Raw genomic sequence first — 19,230 nt, 5'->3', positions numbered from 1 at the left:
ACATCAATATAAAATCCTCCCTATCCACCACCAATTCAGAAAGGGTTAACTTTAGTTTTGCAAATGACTCGTCCGCTAAGGTGGAAAATGAAGTGCCAGTTATTTAAAAATTGTATCAGTGTTGGATTTCTGCCTTCGGACCGGAAATGCGATTGGTCGTAATGACTTTCAGAGTCTCCAGGGCCGTCATCGGAAACCGGAGTCTCTGACCGGCACAATGGGGGTGAGACTTGTGACTGTATCAGTGATTCTGTGCTCTGTTTACACTTATTTAGTAGATTGTTCGTATCACTCGTTCCTTCATCAATTCTGTCAATCTTTGTTTTAGAATTGTGATTGCGTTTTTCATTATGTATTGTACTTCTCACTTACTGTAATCTAACAAACAATCCCGCAGCATCCTCGGGAAGTTCCCACTCCCCACTGATCGAATCCTCTCATCTTGCTGATCTCAGTCCGAATCGTCCACTCTTTATTATTTTCCACAGTGGTTGCCTGACCTGCTGAGTTCCTCCAGCATTTTGTGTGTGTTGTTCTCCGTTACACCTCCTCCTCTCTGTCCCTTTCTTTTCCCCATTTCCTGCACCTCTCTCCCTTCCTCCATTCTTACCCATCTCTCCCACGCACTCTCACTCCCTCTGTCCCTCTCTCACCCCGACTGTTCATTGCAGTCTCTCTCTCTCTCACCCTTTTTTCACTCTCTCTCTCTCACACACACACACAAACCTCTCCCCTCTGTTACTCTCCCACACTCTCCTCCGCTCCGGCCCTCTCCATCTCTCCCACCTCCATGCTAGTCCACTCCTTCCTTTCTCCCTCTCTCCTTCCCTCCCTCCCTATCCCAACCCTGTTCCCGCTCTCCTTCTCTCCCTCACTCTCTTTCTCTCCTCACCACTGTCACATCTGTCCTTCGGCCACGGAGAGAGGGGAAAGAGTTAGACGGAGATGGAGAGGGAGGAGTGAAACTGACCGAGTCAGCAATTGATTGTATCGGCATTGGCTTCGTTCAGTGACCCCAGCTCCGCCTTTCTCCCAGACTGCATATCCTTTCCTCCATCCGTGCATTTATAGTACACTGAGAGTGAGAGAGAGAGACAGAGAGAGGAGGAGAGAGAGCGAGAGAGAGACAGAGAGAGACACAGTGAGACAGAGAGGTGGAGAGAGAGAGAGGAGGGGGAGTGAGAAACGGAGACAGATAGGGAGATGGAGAGGGTGAGAGTGAATTTTCTCTCCTGTCTGTTTCAACTCAGCCCTGTTTCTACATCTCTCCCAGTATCTCCTGCTTCTCAACTACCCCGAGTTCTTTACCCACTCTATCTCTCCTCCTCCTGCACACTTATCTCTCCCCACATCTCGTCATCCCTTAGTCTCCCTCCTCCCTCTCCCCTTCCCAATTCCCTCAACTGTTTCTCCCTCTTCCCAAAGGCCTGATACTTCCCCTCGCCCTCTCCCACTCTCTCCGATGAGGGTTTGACAGTGAATCAGAGTCACCGGAAGTTGAGTAAATCCGTGTCCTGCGGAAGCGACAGCCGATAAAGCCTTTCGGCTGGATGAGGAGGGCGTGGGAGGTATATGTTTCATATGAGTGATGTAGGATTGGGGGTGTTGGCGGATTCGGGGGTGAGCACTGGCTTGGGGGAGCCGGTGGATTTGGAGGTGTGTCAAAACTCAGTGTTCTTCCGTTTATAAAGGAATTTATGGAGACAGCTATTTTGTGAACTGTTCGAAATGATTCTTGCTTCGGGATAACCTAATGTGCATGTGGGGCTGTCTGCCGAAATGGAGCTGTGACGAGTCTCAAGGTTGTTTTATTTCTACATACATTAATAATAAATGCAATTTGAAATCTGCCCTCTGTTCTTGCTTTGTTACGATTCAGCAGCCATTTTGTGAAGCGTTTGAAATGAGAGTTCGAGAACATCTGCATTGCGGAGACAGATAGGAAGGGGCTGAACCAAGGGGGATAAACTGAATTGAAGGTGTATAGGCACGTGTATAGTCAGGCAGGGACAAGCAGAGACACAGACACAAAAAGACACTGACGCACAATAACATTCATAGACAGACAGAAAGACACACAGAAACACACACACACACACACACACACACACACACACACACACACACACACACAGACACACACACAAACACTTTCGCACCGTGTTCTGTGACACCTACGGAGTGACATGATTAAAACATACCCCTCCCCCCACTAGACTGCTCAATTTCATGGCATGCGTTCGGGTTAGGGATGGGTCCTGGATGAGCACCAAAATGATCTGTGTGTGACTAAGTAACTGAAGCAGATGGAGGATTTAGTGGATATGAAATTGTGTTTAATCATCAACACAAACAGACATTTTCTTCGAGGCCTCTCAGTAGAGTCCCACAACCACAAACTACATCAAGAGTTTATACTCTTGAGGAGAATGGTAACAGCAGGTGATTCTGAACAATTTCACAGGCACAATGACATAATTTACTTCAATATTCTGTGTCCGACAAATGGTTCCTTTGAAGTACATATTTACAGTGGAAGCAAATTTAATTGATAAGACACCTCGGACGGTTCAGTCACTTTGTTGTAACAAACTAACTCCCACAAATTATCTAAATATTATTCATTAATTTAATCTCAATCTGTCATCTCAGGGATTGTACTTGTCTGACGCAATTGGTTTGTAAATAATTTTAAAACCTTTATTTTTCAATCTGTTGAAATCTGTCCCTGTGGAATTGCTGAATGGCTTTAAAAGCCCCAGTCATGTGCTGCCTTAACATTTCATTCCGAGAGATCGCCTGTCGCACAAAGAGACAAATCACTGGCCAGAGAAAATGGCTGCAATGTTCGAAAAGTATATCAGTGTGGAGAAAATATTGTACATTTTCATTGCCGTCATTGGAGTTCCAGGTGAGTGAGCAGAACATTTCATGTTCGTTATTTCTGGGTTTTCTGAGCCTGTTTAAGATAATGTTACAAGCTTACAACCTGATCATCACTGCACAAATATCCATCCGAGATATCGATCCTGTCAATTTCACACTCTGAACTTTCAGATTTAATAACAAGTGGAACTAAGCTTATTTTTCTCCTCTAACTCACGGGAACTAATTGAACGCTGTTCTTGCCTTGAATGACAGCTTATCCAGAGATGTCCCAGTGCTGGGGCCAGGGATCTGTCCGTGAAGTTGTTACTGGGAGATGTTTGCATTCTGAAGAACACTTTTCCCAAGTTATTGATCAGAGGGTGACCTTAGTCTTGTGCTTCACGTCTCCCTGTGGAGACTGTCACAGTCGGATCCCGCTGTCAGTTGGTCAGTTATCGGGTCTGATCACCTGAACCAGTGTTCACGGATCTGCTGCCGTGTTTTATCGAATTAAACTGCGCTGCAGAATTAATCCATTAACGGAGCGATTCAGCCACAGGTCACTACGTGGTTCCTTCTTTCCCTCTGAAATCCGTCATAAATCGGGGCAGCGCTTCGTCCTGAGGAGGGTCTCGATCTGAAACGAAAGCTGATTCAATTCCACGGATGCTGCCTGACATGTTGAGTTCCTCCAGTTTTGTGTGTGTTGCTCCTCTCTGTATCCCTTCTCGGCCTCATCAGATGCTGACTTTCCGGAGTCCTGGTCAGTTACAGTTAATTCAGTGAAACCGGCCCCATCAGCGATTGGAATGGGGATTAGCACCGATCGGTGTTGTTCATTCAGATCGCTTTTATCGTCGAGGATTCCCCACACATCGTCTTATCTCCATACTGAAGAAGACAGGTCAGAGACAGTGCGACCCATTTCTGGTGTTAGATTAGCAGCCGTTTACAGACTCTAGCACTCCCGAGTATTTAGCCAAAGCCCGATACCATGTTAATTCCTGGAAAATATTTTCAGTAATGCCCACTGTCTGTTCTCTCTCTCCAGTAAATTTACTGGCGATTGTGATCCTGTCCCGGGGAAAGTGCGGCCTCTCTACCTGCACTACTCGCTACCTGGTGGCCATGGCAGCGGCGGATCTACTGACCATTGTCATCGGGGTCATTTTGAATCGAATCAGGGTATATTACTTCCCGCGGAGTTTTCTGGGCATCACCCCTGTGTGCAGTGTTATTGCTGTACTGATGTACTCAGCCACACACTGTTCTGTCTGGTTCACCGTCGCTTTCTCCTTTGATCGGTTTGTCGCCATTTGCTGCCAGAAACTGAAAACAAAATTTTGCACCGGGAAAACTGCGGCTGTGGTTCTAACAACAACCGGTGTACTGTCCTGTCTGAGAAATGTTCCCCGATACTTCTTACAGGAACCCAGAGTGATCATCGACAATGTACCATGGTTCTGTATGATCATGGACAATTATTTCACTGACCCCGGGTGGGTAGCATATGACTGGCTTGATACAGTTTTAACTCCGTTACTCCCTTTCGCTGGGATCCTGCTGCTCAACGCTCTGACGGTCAGGCACATTTTAGTGGCCAGTCGGCTCCGTAAGGGGCTGAAAGGTCACAGCAAGGGGGAGAACCGCAGTGACCCGGAGATGGAGAGCAGGAGGAGGTCTGTGGTTTTACTCTTCACCCTCTCCGGCAGCTTCATCCTCCTGTGGATGACAATAGTTGGAAATTTCATATATTATCAGGTCTCAAGAAAAGGACACAATTTCAATGATTCTGAATTGATCTTTCTGTACTTCGGGTATTTCCTGATGAATTTCAGCTGCTGCACAAACACATTTATTTACGCGGTAACTCAGTCGAAATTCAGGGAGCAGGCAATCAGCGCGGTGAAATATCCCGTCACTTCGATGCTTCAGTTGATTAATGGCGCCGCATCCTGAGTAGTCGCCAGAGGCGGCGGCAGAGTTTCCAGTCCGGGCTCCAGCTCCTCAGATTCACCGCCTGATCTCCCAGGTGTTATTCCCGGGCGGACTTTCCCATCGACCGGCAGTCCGGGACGTTAAGATAGTGTGTGTGTGAGGAGGGGCAAAGCACCGTCCAAGAGAGTCAGAACCTCATTCTTCCCGCCAGATGCCAGACAAAGAACTACTCCGGAATGCCGCCCGCACATTCGTCTGCGGATATGTCCATCTATTCCCATTCCGGTCACCAACTTCACTGTCAGACATTCCCACAAGACGGCGCGGGTCGAGTCAGATGCTAATTTACTAACCCAATGTGAATCACACCAGCCTCCGCCATCTCGTTTAATAATTGGCTAAATTAAGACACTCCAACTTAAAGGAGCATTCACGTTATCAACTGGACTGGACTGTGGTGTACAGAATTGGGAAATAAAATCCTCACTTCTTCTGTCTTCTAATGAAAGCTAAATTAGCCGCAACAAATCCTATCGATTATACGTAAAGAAACACAACACTGCGAATTTATTTAAAGTCACCCCATGACTTAAGAAAACGGTTAAATGAAATCAATCAAGCCCCCCAAAATTGCAATGAAGCCTGCATGATTTATTTCCTGATATGCTTCACCCGAAAATGCCCTGTGTTCAATCGTTTCATAATGGGAAAAAAATTCTCAATCCAGAAGCATGTTTTGCAACATGACAAAAGGAATAATTAAGCTTAGTAAGACATGGGGATAAAATTTCTTCCCTTCTTGTTTCTCCCATAAACCCAGCACTTTCATGTTCCCATTGTAGTTCGTGTCAATATAATTCCGTCCGTTCCTGTTTTACCCCTTTCTCTCCATACACCCAACACGTTTATGTATTCTGTAAAGGTGTACCCATTTTCCCATCAGTCTTTCCATCAGCTCCTTATTCTCAACATGCTTAATTCTGAACTTCTGATTTGTTAAGTGAAGGGTCTTTATCTACAGTTGAACTTTTGTAACTTACAATCAACCCATTCCTTCGCCTCAATACCTCCGTGTGCTGGGACTTATAAGAAGAAAATATATAAACAAGTACTCGAATATGAATTAATGCCTGGTGAGTTTCCAACAGTAAATCTGACCGACTGCTAGAATAACGTGTTTAAGAGTCATCAAAACATAAAAGTAATCTGAACAATTATAACGCTACGTGTGAAGACATTTTTCCACCAAATTTCAGCTTAAAATGATGGCAACCATTTCTGCTGAAAATACTGAGAAATGGTTGCAAAGTAATTTTTCTATCATTGTCTATAGTTCAAGCCCCAAAATGGGCTACTCCAGCATTCCCAGTTAAATTATCTTTCGTTCCATCTATAAAAATGTTAAAACCTGGCATGGTTAGTATAACGCTTGTGTCTATCGGCTATCCACCCGCCAAACCGTGTCTCCCGTTTCTGTAGATGCTGTGTAATGCACACTGGTACAAACTCGCTCATACAATATCAGACAGCACACAATGTACGTTTTACAGATCACTCTTTATAAACCTTACTGGAACTAGGTAATTAATAGCGATACAATATATAAAGAAAAGAAAAAAGGCGCCGACTTATCAGAGTTCAATCAGTTCGAGCACAACCGTTGGAGTTCAAATATCGAAGCTTTCTGTCCATCATTCGATCTTCTCCGACCTTCTCGACCCGCCGCCTGGGGAAACCTGGGACCAAAAGGGTCCAGCACGTCCTTCCTCTTCGGTTCTCCTCCCGAAAAACCCGCGCACTGACTCCAGGCTCCCACACATACAGAGAGAACAACATCGCTTCCAGTGGTTAGTTCCTCCGTTATCAATAATTATAACCCAAACATTCCAACTAAACAGAGCATTACCAAATCAGTTACCTACAAAGTCGTTTCATTATAACGCTACAGAGGACCCACTTTATAACAGTTAACAGTTAACATTACAGTTAATAATCTGAGAAACGTTCATTCTCCTCCCACAGAATTAAGTCATGCCATCATGACGTTCAGATAATTCGCCAGACTCTCCTGTAGAACACACCTCCCAATCCAATGGCAGAAAGCAGTTGCATAAATCCCCAAAACAGTGGATCTCACACCCTGCTCCCCAGGTGCCACATAGGCCAACCTGTCCGGGGGGTGCCTGCTTCTCTGAGCCTGCGCACTCCTTCTTCTAACTCCTCCACCTCGGACAATACGGGAGACCCATGGGAACTACGAGGCGAACCCACCCGCGAGCGGTCACCCAAACCCCAATGCACCTCGGAACCACTATCTCTTGCTTGGACCCCACATCCTTTATTCCAACGCCATGTGGTAACCCCAACAGTCCACCACTAGCCCCCCTTACTCCGTCTAAATCAGTGGGAGAAGGACCAGGTGCCTCCCCCTCCATCACGGGGGCATCAGCGAACGGCAGCATGTACCGATCGTCCGAGTCATCATCCTCCGAGTCAGTATCCCTCACAGGGACTGGGCCTGGGACCGACTCTCCCGGTGTGGGCTCTTCCTCCACCCTGCGTGGACGCAGAGAACCTGGTACAAGGCGCAGCCGGCACCTCGGGCTCCAGCTCTGCCTGTACATCTCGCCCCGGGAGCATCAGGTGATTCCGATGGAGAATCTTTTCGGGCCCCCTCCCATCCTTGGGCCTCATCCGGAAAATCCGGTAGATTTCGCATCTGACTCTCGACTACACAGGGCGTGCCCGACCAGCGATCAGCCGGCTTGTGTTTCCCAGTTAGTCACAAATTCCTTATGAGGACTCGATCTCCCGGCAGTAGTTGGGAGAACTTCACCTTCTTGTCATACCTCCTCTTATTTCCCCTATTCTGCTCGGCGGCCGCCTCCCTAGCCAGCTCATAAAGTCTTTGTAATGCTTTCTTCATCTCAGACACTATTTCAAGTAGGGTTTCGGCGATACTTCATACGCATCCGTCCCAAAACATAGGTCAATGGGCAACCTTGCCTCGCGCCCAAACATCAAATAGTCGGACGAGTATCCGGTAGCTTCATATCGGGTGCAGTAGTAACAGTGAACCAGATGTCCAATATATTGACTCCATCGGGACTTTTTTGCTAATTTCAAGTGTTCCCAGCATGTCTAGCAGCGTCCGATTAAATCTCTCCGGCTGGGGATCGCCCTGCGGATGACAGGGCGTAGCTCTCGATTTCTTAACCCCCAACATACCCAATAGCTCGTAGATGAGCTTACTCTCAAAGTCTCGTCCCTGGTCACTATGTATCCACCGGGGAAGGCCATAATAAACAAAATACTTCTCCCATAGCACTTTCGCCACCGCAGTCGCCCTTTGCTTCTTGGTAGGGAACGCCTGAGCATACCTGGTGTAGTGGTCTTTGAAGACCAAGAAATTCGCCGTATTGCTGGCATCGGGCTCTATGGCCAAGAAATCCACACACACCAGGTCCAACGGCCCCTCACTTTGCCAGTGTGACAACGGAGCAGCCTGCACAGGCAGCGTCTGCCGGCGTATGCAGCGAATGCACGACTGGCAATACTCTTCCACCTCCGCCTTCATTCGGGGCCAGTAAAACCTGTCTTTGAGCGATCCATAGATCTACTCCACCCCCGAATGTCCAGTATCATCGTGCAGGGCCTTCAACACAATCTTCCGATACTTCTCAGGCAGGAGGGTGGCCCGGGGTGACGTTACCCGATATAAATCTTGTTTCGTCAACTTCAACTGAGGCCATTCCCTCAATAACGGAGGCACTGAAGCGTGTTTCATCTTCTCCGCCCACGCCACATCTCCCTTTTCCACCGCGCACCAAACAGCGCCAATGCCCGGGTCATCTCGCTGAGCAGTTACCACTTCCCGCGGGCTTAATTCCAGAAACTGCTTTGTCTTCAGTGCAGTCAGGTCACAGTAAACTGGGGGTAGGGCGTCATCAGAAGCCCCCAATGGGTCCACTGCTCGCTCCGGTCTCTCCTTTTCCTTGGCCTTCACGCTGATAGCAAACTGACACATGGCTTTCACCCCAGGAGCAGGAATGCTCTCCCACTCCTCGTCTGTCTCCTGTTCCTCATGCTCCCGTCGTGACAAAGCATCCGCATCGACATTCCTGTTCTCCGGCCGGTTCTTCAGGCTGAGATCAGATACCGACAAGGCCGCCATCTCCGATGGCCTGTAGCATCCAATTTCGCGGAAATCAGGATATAAGTACTGAGTTGTTTTCCGTCCTCACCACAAACCTGGCTCCGGAGAGATAGTCAGTCAGCTGATCCACCTCTGCCCACTTCAACCCAGGAACTCCAACTTATGGGTGGGAGAGTTTCTATCGGAGGGCGACAAACTCCGGCTGACAAACGCGACAGGTCTCAACCCGGTGCCCTGGCCCTGAAACAAGACGGCCCCTAATCCCTCTCGGCTGGTGTCGTGTGTAGTACACAGGGTAATTGGGGTCAGCAAAAACCAGCTTCGGTGCCTGGGTCAGCAACTCTTTCAGCGATTTAGAAGCCTCCTCACATTTCGTGTCCTACCTCTGTCCAAAGGGCTCCGACAGTTCGAGATATTCTCCAACCTCCCGTCCCTCTCTTCCTTTCTTCCCCATGGGAGGGTAACCACGCAGAAGCTGGTTCAAGGGGTGACTCACTTTGGCCTAGCCCTTCACGAATCTCCGATAATAACCACAGAACCCCGAGAACGAGCGCAGAGCGCTCACAGTCTCTGGCCTCGCCCACGTGGTCACCGCTTCTATCTTATCCGGGTCTGTAGCTACTCCATCCCGCGAGATTATGTGTCCAACATAGCTAACAGTCATCTTGCAGAACTGGCACTTATCCAGGGAGAGTTTTAACCCTTCCCATCCTGCCGACATAGCACCTTCAGTAGCCTCGCTTCCCGTTCTTCCAAGGTGGCTCCAAACACTACTAAATCATCCAAACACACCAACATTTCATGCAAATCCTTCCCCCCCCCCCCCCCACCGTCTTCTCCATGACCCTCTGGAAGGTGGCAGGGGGTCTCGATATGCCCTGGGACATCCTTTCGAACTGGAAAATACCCCAGAAGGCATATAAATGCCGTCTTCTCTTTCTCGGCCTCACCCATCGGGATCTGGGAATGTCCGCTCCTCAAGTCCGTTCTTCTACCGGGCCACTACTATTGGGGATTGCATTGAACTGCTGCTGCTGCTAAGGTAACAAATTTCACGTCACATGCCGGTGATAATAAACCTGATTCTGATTCTGAGAATAAGAATAATGACACAGTTGTAGTGGGGAACATCAATATGCAAGGGGATTAGGAGAATCAGTTTGATTTTGAACCGGAAGAGAATAAACTTGTTGAATTGCTACGAGGTGGCTTTTTAGAGCAGCTTGTGCTTGTGCCTGCTCGGAAAAAGGCTATCTTTTGATTGGGTGTTATATAATAGTCTTAATCTCATTAAGGGAGCTTTATGTAAAGGAACCCTGAGGAGGCTGTGATCATACTACGATTGAATTCATATTGCAGTTTGAGAGGGTGAAACACAACTCAGATATATCCTCATCCTAATGGAATAAATCGATTTACAGAGGCATTGAAAATTACCTTGCCCAGGGGGATTGGAGGAGGATACCAGCAGGGATTACAGCGGAGCAGAAATGGCTGAAGTTTCCAGGAACAGTTCACAAGGTGCTGGAGACCTAGGCTGCGCAGAGATAGAAGTTCTCAAATTGACAGGTATGTTAATAAAGAAAGATTTGTTTTGATCCTATAAAGAGTAAAAGTGAGTTGAGTGCTGGCGAGGTAGCATTGTGGGACAAAAATAGCAGATAAATGCAATCGTTACTTTGCATCTACCCTCACTGTAGATGATACTAGCTACTTTCCAAAGGTCAGGGAGCAGGAGTTACTGTCATTACCAATAAAAAGGAAAAGGTGCTCGGAAAACTCAGAGGTCCAGAGGTGGATAAGTCACGGGGACCAGAGGGACGACATCTCAGATTCCTGAGGGAGGTTGCTGAAGAGATACCGGATGCATTGGTCATGATCATTGATTCTGTTCATGGTCCGAGGGGACTGGAGGGTTGCAATTGTCACTCCACTCCTTAAGAAGGGAGAAAGTCAAAAAAATGGAAAGAAGAGGCCAGTTATCCTGACCTCAATGGTTGGGGAAATGTTGGAGTCTTATTAAAGATGAGGTTTCCAGGTACTTGGAAAGTAATGATAAAATAAGTCACAATCAGCCTGATTTCTATGGAGGGAAATGTTCCTTGACAAATCTGTTAGAATTCTTTCAGGAAGTAACAGGCAGAGTGGACAAAGGAGAGGCAGGGGATGTCATTTACTTGGATTTTCAGAAGGCCTTTCATAAGGTGCCACATATTAGGCTGCTTAATAAGATAAAATCCTATAGCGGTACAGGAAAGATTCTGGCATGTTTAGCGGATTGGCCGATAGGTAGGAGGCAGCGAGTGAGAATTAAAGGGGTCTTTTCTGATTGGCTGTCAGTGACTAGTGCTATTCCTCCGTGGTCTGTTTTGGGACCACTACTTTTCACATTGTTTATGAAGGGTTTAGTTCATCGAATTGAAAGGTTTGTGGCGAAGTTTACAGATGCTATGAAGATAGGTGAAGGGGTAGGTAGTGCTGAGGGAGCAGTGGGTTTGCAGCAGGACGTAGAGAAGTTGGAAGAATAGGCAAAAAATGTGGCAGATGGAATACAGTGTCTGATAATGCATTTCGGTAAAAGGAACAATAGCGCGGACTATTATCTAATTACCTATCTTAGATGCTCTTAAAATACCCCATTGTATCCGCTTCCACCACCACCGCCGGCTGTGCATTCCCTACACCCAGCACCCTCTGTGTGAAAAACTTATCTCTGACATCCCCTCGGTACCTGTGTCCAAGCACCTTAAAACTATGCCCCTTCTTGTCGACCTTTTCGGCCCTGGGAAAAAACCTCTGGCTATCCACACGATCAATGCCCCTCATCATCTTACTCACCTCCATCAGGTCACCTCTCATCCTCCGTCGCTCTAAGGAAAAAAGGCCAAGTTCACTGAACCTATTGTCATAAAGTACACCCTCCAAGCCAGTCAATATAATTGTAAATCACCTCTGCACTCTCTGTGTCGTATCCACATCCTTCCTGTAGTGAGGTGATCAGAACTGAACACTGTACTGCAAGTGGGGTCGGACCAAGGACTGATATGGCTGTAACATGACCTCCCGACTCTTGAACTCAATCCCGCGGTTGATGATGCTAACACAACATACGCCTTCTTAACAAGACTCTCAATCTACGCTGCACCTTTGAGTGTCCTATCGGAACGGACCCCAAGTTCTCGCAGATCATCTATAACATCGGTAGCAGAGCGAAGGGTGCTGAGTAGGCTACGGTCAATTATGGAAAACCCTGAACATCCTCTGCATAGCAACATCCAGAGACAGAGAAGCAGTTTCAGCGACAGGTTGCTATCGATGCAATGCTCCTCAGACAGGATGAAGAGATCAATACTCCCCAGTGCCATTCGGCTTTACAATTCAACCGCCAGGATTAAGATATGTTAAAGTGCCGGGGTTAGGACTGAGCTTAAGTTACCATACAATGTATTTAAGAACTTTTTAAAAGCTATTTATTAATGCTTTTTGAGAGGGTTACTTTAGATGCATATCATATTTTTACTGAGTTAAGTATTGTATGTAATTAGTTTTGCTACAATAAGTGTATGGGACATTGGAAAAAATGTTGAATATCCCCATGGGGATGAATACAGTATCTATCTATCTATCTATCTATCTATCTATCTATCTATCTATCTATCTATCTATCTATCTATCTATCTATCTATCTATCTATCCATCTATCTATCTATCTATCTATCTATCTATCTATCTATCTATCTATCTATCTATCTATCTATCTAGAATCCTACCAGTTATATTACATTCTCCCCTCAAACTGGACATGCCAAATTAACTACTTTACTATTATCTGGGTTAAAGTCCATCTGCCACTTCACAGCCCAGTTCCGCACCCTATAAATGTTCGGTTTAAACACTGACAGCCGTCCAGCCTATCCACAACAGCCCCAACCTGGGCATCTTCAGCAAACTTACTAACCCACCCTTCTACTTCTTCATCCAGGTCATTTATAAAAATCGCAAAGAGGATGGGTCCCGGAATCGATCCCGATGGAAAACCACAGGTCACAGACCACCATGCAGAAAATGAAAAAAAAACAACAACCACAATTTGCCTTCTGTGGCAAAAGCCTATGCTGGATCCACAAAGCAAAGTCTCCTTAGATTCCGTGCATCCTTACATGAGGAATCTTATCAAATGCCTTAACAAATATAATATGGTAAAGAGAGGGTTGAGCTTCTACAAAGTGAATAGAGGGTATTAGAAGAGAACTTAAAAAGCACAACTTTCAGAGCAGTAATCACCAGATTACACGCTGTGCCCCATATCGGTGAGGATAAAAATAGAACGATGATTCAGAGGAATATGTGACTGAGGGTCTGAGGCAGGGGAAAGATTGAAGTTCTTGCGTCACTGCAATTTCGTCTGTGGTAGAGAGACTTGTACACAAGAGATGGATTTCACCTGAACTGGAGGGGTGGGGGGCAAAATATCCTGTAGATTTGCGAGATACGCTCAGAATAGTGTACAGGGAGTGACAGTCCGAGTGACCCTGAGCAGAATACTGTCGCCAATTAGAGCAAATTTAGTGAACAGGCTAGACGGGAGCACAGACAAAAGAGTGAAAAGACAGTTCGTTTAAAGTGCATTTACTTCGATGCAAGCGGCTTGACAGGTCAGGTGGATGAACTCGGGTGTGACTGGTGCTTGAGACAGCTAGATCGCTTCTTTTCATGACGCAGGTCAGTGATTTGGGTGACAGAATGAATGGCTTTGCATCCAGGTTTGCAGACAATTCGAAGATAGGTGGGGGTAGGTAGTGTTGAGGAAGCAGGGAATCTGCAGCAGGGCAGACAGATTGTGAGAATGGACAAAGAAGTGGCAGATAGAATGGGGAACTGTATGGTCATGCGCATAAGCAGTACTGGTGTGGGCCATTTTCTAAACTGGTTAAGCATTCAACAAACAGAGGTGCAACGAGACTTGGGAGTCCTCCTGAAGGATTTCTAAAGGTTACCTTGCAGTCTGAGTTAGTGGTAAGAAAGAAATATCAATCGTCAGCATTAATTTCAAGAGGACAAGTATAGAAAAGCAAAATGTAATGCTGAGGTTCAACAGGCATCGGTCAGACCACACCGAGTGTTGTGAGCAGTTATGGGAACGAAATCTCAGAAAAGAAAGGATCCAAAGAAATTCATGTGATTGATTGGTGAAAATAAAGGTTAATGCTTGAGGAGTGATTGGTGGTTCTAGGCCTGGACTCGCAGGAGTTCACCTACTGACACAACCGATCGCCAGACGATGCAATAGGCACTGCTCTGCAACCCGACCGTACACATCTGGAGAAGAAGGATGCTTCTATGAGAATGCTGTTCTTGGACTACAGTTCAACATTCAAGAGCATAATTCCATCCAGGCCCGAGAGGAATCTCAGAGACCTCGGCCTGACACCTTGCCCTATTGTCCTGTTTATTATTTATTGTAATGCCTGCACTGTTTTGGTGCACTTTATGCAGTCCTGTGAAGGTATGTATCGTAGTGTAGCTTCCTCTGTTGTTTTTTTACGTAGTTCAGTCTAGTTATTGTACTGTGTCATGTAACACCATGGTCCTGAAAAATGTTGTCTCATTTTTACTATGCACTGTACCAGCAGTTATGGTCGAAATGGAAATAAAAGCGACTTGTGACTTGTACAGCTGGATCCTCGACTTCCCGTCAGATCATCAGAAGGTGGTAAGAATGGGCTCGCTCACCTCCAACCCTCTGACTTTCAATACAGGTGCGCCTTAGGGCTGTGTTCTTAGATCGATGCAAAAAAATTTCCAAGCCTTTGAATATTCCTTGAAGTACAGTTAAGTCAATCATCAAAAAATAGAAAGAATATGATACAGAAGTAAATCTGTCAATAGCAAGTTGTCCCCAAGTACTGAGAGATTGTGTAAGAAGGGGACTAGTGATGGAGGCCATCAAGCGACCCATGATAACTCGGGAGGAGTTACAGGCTTCAGTGGCTGAGATAGGAGAGACTGTGCATACAATAACTGTTGCCTGGGTGCTTCGACAATTTTCTTGCTTTTAATAACCATTCATATGCAGTTTCTGTGGGTCTTCAGCCTTCATGGTGTGGTTCTTGCCAGGACACTGGCAATTGGGCGTGCCAGATCCAGGTGCATTATTACTACAGTCTGTTGAAACCTCCTGACTGCACACGGTGATCTTAATTTAACTAATTATGTATCTTCTAAACCAAATTCACGGTACCAGTAATAATTTGATGTGTCATGTTAAAGGGGTTAAATACTTATGCAATCAATTATTGCGTTTCATCACGTTGTAGATATTTGTTTTCACTTTGACACATAAGACTCTTTTTCTGTTGATCAGAGTCAAAAAAGCCAAATTATATCCACTGCGATTAAAGGTTGTAAAACAATAAGACATGAAAACTTCCGAGGGACGATTAATATTAGGCACTGTAATAGTGGGGCAAATGTTGTCCCTGATCCTGGTGTTGTGTGTTCTTACTCCTTTTTGTCTGCCGCCCAATAGAAGGTGTGAGAAGGGAGAATGACGGGGCTGGGAAGGGTCTTTGATGATGTTAACTGCTTTCCCGGGGCAGCAGCGAATGCAGATGGTCAATGGAAGGGAGGCACGTTTTTGTGACAGACTGAGCTGTGTTCACAATGTCCTCCTCCGTTATGACTTCACATATTGTCACTCCTCACTCATCAGGACTGAACACCATTTACCATTCCTCAGCTTACTCCCCAGGCTGTTCAAGAACCCCTTTTATCAGAATCAAAATCAGAATCAGGTGTATTATCACCGGCATGTGTCGTGAGATCTTTTGAATTAACAACAGCAATTTAATGCTACACCTGATAATATTGAAAGGAAAACAAAAACAAGTAAATCAACAACAGTAAGCATTTATGCATATTGAATCAGTGAAAAATAAAGAAATAATAGACTAAAAAGGTGAGGTAGTGTTCGTAGATTCAATGTCCATCTAGAAATCATATGGCAGAGGGGAAAAAGCTGATCAAGAATCACTGAGTGTGTGCCTTCAGGCTCCTGTACCTCCTTCGTAACAATAACAATGAGAAGAGGGCATGTCCGATGTGATGGGTGTCCTTCATTACAGACGTCACCTTTCTGAGGCACCGCTAATGAAACATGTCATGGGCACTGACTTTATCAATTTCAGTACCTTCTTTTGGTCCCCCACCCGCCAGTGATGCAGCCTGTCAGAATGGTATCCATGGTAACTTTATGGAAGCTTTTGAGTGTTTCAGTTGAGAAACCAAATCACTTCAAACTCCTAATGAAATAGAACCACTGTCATGTCTTCTTTACAGCTACATTGTTATTTTAGGACCAGGTTAGATCCTCAGACGGCTTAACTCCCAGCAACTTGAAATTGCTCGCTCTCTCCACGCCTGACCCCTGCATGAGGATTGGTTTGTGTTGCCACGTCTTACCGTTGTAATTGTTAATGGCTTTTCATTCTTTCTATTAGTTTGAAGATAGTGATGGGAATGTACATCAAGTCCACAGTTTAGGGATCTATTCTGCACAAAAGGTGAATGTTTCTGGAGGAGGGAGAGTGCAGGAAGAAACATGAACAAAGGACAAGTGGGAGTATTTTATGAGTGTGATATCAAGTTTCCAGGAGACGCACTTCCCTGTTAGTCTGAAGGGTAACCTGGCAAGTTCAGTGAAGCTTGGCCAATGAGAGATATGAAGGCTCTGGTCGAAAAATAGAGGAAGCATATACAGGGTTTAGGATGTCAGGATCGGACAAAAAGAACAAAAATGATTATTGATACTCTTAAGAGGGAAAGCAGGAGGACAGAACAATGTTAAGAGGTGGATCTGGCATGTCAGGGAAATACAAAGAGGGTCCATAACTGTATTAAGAATAACAGTGTGGCTCAGGAGAGGGAACCCCCCCCCCCCCCATAGAGAACAGCAGGGTCCCCGTGACTTGAGCCACAGGTAATGGGTGGGATCATGAATCAGGAAATGAATATTTTGACCTGGTGTTACACCGAATACAACGTCATGTTTTCTCAATGGTTAATGGAAGCTAGTGGAGCTGCTTTGGAGGACATTCATATTACCAGAGAGCAGCTATTTGCATGCTTACAGTGCCTGCAATTACAGTGCCATTAAGGTGGATGAATCCGCAGGGACTGACCAACTGCTTTGTGGAAGTCTGGAGAAAGTTGTGGAGGTCCTTCCGAAGATGTTTGCTTCGTAGTTGACCACAGAAATGGTTTTGCATTGTTTAAAAGAGCTGTCAGAGACAAGCCAGGGGACTACAGGCCAGTCAGCCTAACATCAGTTGTGGGAAACTTACTGGAGGGGTTTCTGATGGGCATGTCCAACCAGTATTTTGATGGGAAGAGTCTGATTCGCAAGTGTTTGGAAAGTTGTGGTTGCTTCATCTTTCACAGAATCTTGGAGGTTAATAAAACTGTTTCTCAGAACGGAGACTGGTGATTAGTGATGTGCTACAGGGGAGACAGCTGGGAGCTTGATGTTCCCTATTTCAATAGATTATTTGTATGCAAATGCACAAGACTTGATCAGTAAGTTCAGACATGCTGCTGACGGTGAAGAAGGTTATCTGGATCACAGGAAGATCCTGATCATTTGGGGAAGAGGGCCACAGAGTGGCAAATGGATTACAACACAGATCAATATGACTTTCTGTGGAGGCTGAAGACAGCTGGACTATGCACATCTATACTCACATCATTCTACAGCTACACAGTCGGGTACAGGTCATTAACAAGTGATCTTGACTCATAACAAATGATACAAGAATAAACCATGCAAAGCCTTTTCATTCTTCCCATTCAAGGTCAATGCTGTGAGTAGTGTTCTATTACATTACTACCCGTCAATCAGTAGAACTGCTGCCACTCATGTCACACTCTATGCCGATTTACAACTGAAATAACTGAGAGGCTCTCTCACCCAACCCGGCCCCTCCCTCTCCAGTAGCAGAACACCCCCGCCGTGGCTGAACCAAGCTTCAGTTTGTCCCTCAGCATGTACTCCTGCAGCCTGAAATGTGCCAGTAGGGCCAAGTGGCAGATGGCTGCTTAGCGATACCCTCGGTGTTATCACAGAGCACTTTATGAGGCCTGGCTCCACCCTTGCCTAGTCCTTTGCCTCCTTTCCCTCTACATGTTTCAGGTCGCTGCTCTGTGACAAACTGACAGCTGCCGTCGGCTTTTACCTGGAACTGCCCGATTGAGGAGCAGAGAGAACGACTTGGTAAGAGGATGAGACAGAGTCAGAGTGACAGACTGCAGACAGTGGCCCCTCAACTTACAGCTCCCCCTACATTTTAACAGAGCCACTAATTTCCACCGGTATATGTACAACAGAATTGAAACACCGCACTCTAGACAAACTCTCTCACACACGGCAACTGGTGGGCAAACGTATAGTTGGTCTCAGTGTAAAACAGTGAAGAGACAATGAAAATACAGTCACGGGGAGGAGCCGAATATACAAACAGATCTGTGAATCTGGAGCCTTCTACAGCACAATTAAAGGGGTTCAGGAATCTAAAATCGGACTGGATCCTCACTGAATAGCAGAAAATTGCTCAAACAGGTGATCAGAAAATCCAAAAAGGGCGAACCTGAAATCTCCTTGGTGAGCAAGATCAAGGATGATCTCAATGCATTTAACCCTTATTGCCTGGATTTTATTCCGTGGAGCGTGTGGGAATGACGGGGATTTGACAGAGGTATACAGAATTATGAAGAGCATACTTAGGCTGAATGAATGTAAGAACCGCACTATGAGAAATGTGTTTGATTGTACAGCTGTTGCAGGGAGATGATAGTAGGCTGACCGGGAAAAGGATCTCAGTGTTCCCACATATTCAATGACCCAGCACTGCCCATGGACTGTCCGAATCCCGGTTGGAAATGGAGGAGTGTTGGACAAACCATCATCAGCAAACCAATCGCACAAAAACCCAGAACTACAGAAGCTCCTAAGACCTCACCCCTGGGAGAGGATGGATCCACCACGAAGACGGGCTGCACCTGGGGACAGTTTGAAATACAGGCACAGCAAAGAGGTCTCTGGTGATCTACTGTCGGTGGCCTGTGCTCCAGTGGGAGTAATGGGCTTAACTAACTAACCAACAGTGATCCATACCAATCAGCAAAAGTGAAAGGAGGAGGGCGACCGTGTTCATCATGGGATGGTGAGAGGTGACTAACATGTAGAGACAATGAACAGCAGGGAAAGACAACAT

At 46.1% G+C, this 19,230-nt stretch overlaps 1 protein-coding gene across 1 annotated transcript in view; it reads right to left on the bottom strand.

Moving 5' to 3' along the window:
* Positions 1-7,430, bottom strand: part of LOC140720257 (E3 ubiquitin-protein ligase TRIM39-like) — a 151,020-nt gene extending 143,590 nt beyond the window's left edge. Inside the window, exon 1 of the mRNA XM_073035127.1 lies at positions 7,197-7,430. Within this exon, the coding sequence (XP_072891228.1) occupies positions 7,197-7,430 (234 nt within the window). The remainder of the gene's footprint in view (positions 1-7,196) is intronic.
* Positions 7,431-19,230: the final 11,800 nt, after the last annotated feature.

The sequence above is a fragment of the Hemitrygon akajei genome, unplaced genomic scaffold, assembly GCF_048418815.1.
Source record: "Hemitrygon akajei unplaced genomic scaffold, sHemAka1.3 Scf000039, whole genome shotgun sequence".
Classification (NCBI taxonomy): domain Eukaryota; kingdom Metazoa; phylum Chordata; class Chondrichthyes; order Myliobatiformes; family Dasyatidae; genus Hemitrygon; species Hemitrygon akajei.
The sequence above is the reverse complement of the archived record's forward strand: the minus strand, read 5'-3'. Positions and strand labels throughout refer to the sequence as shown.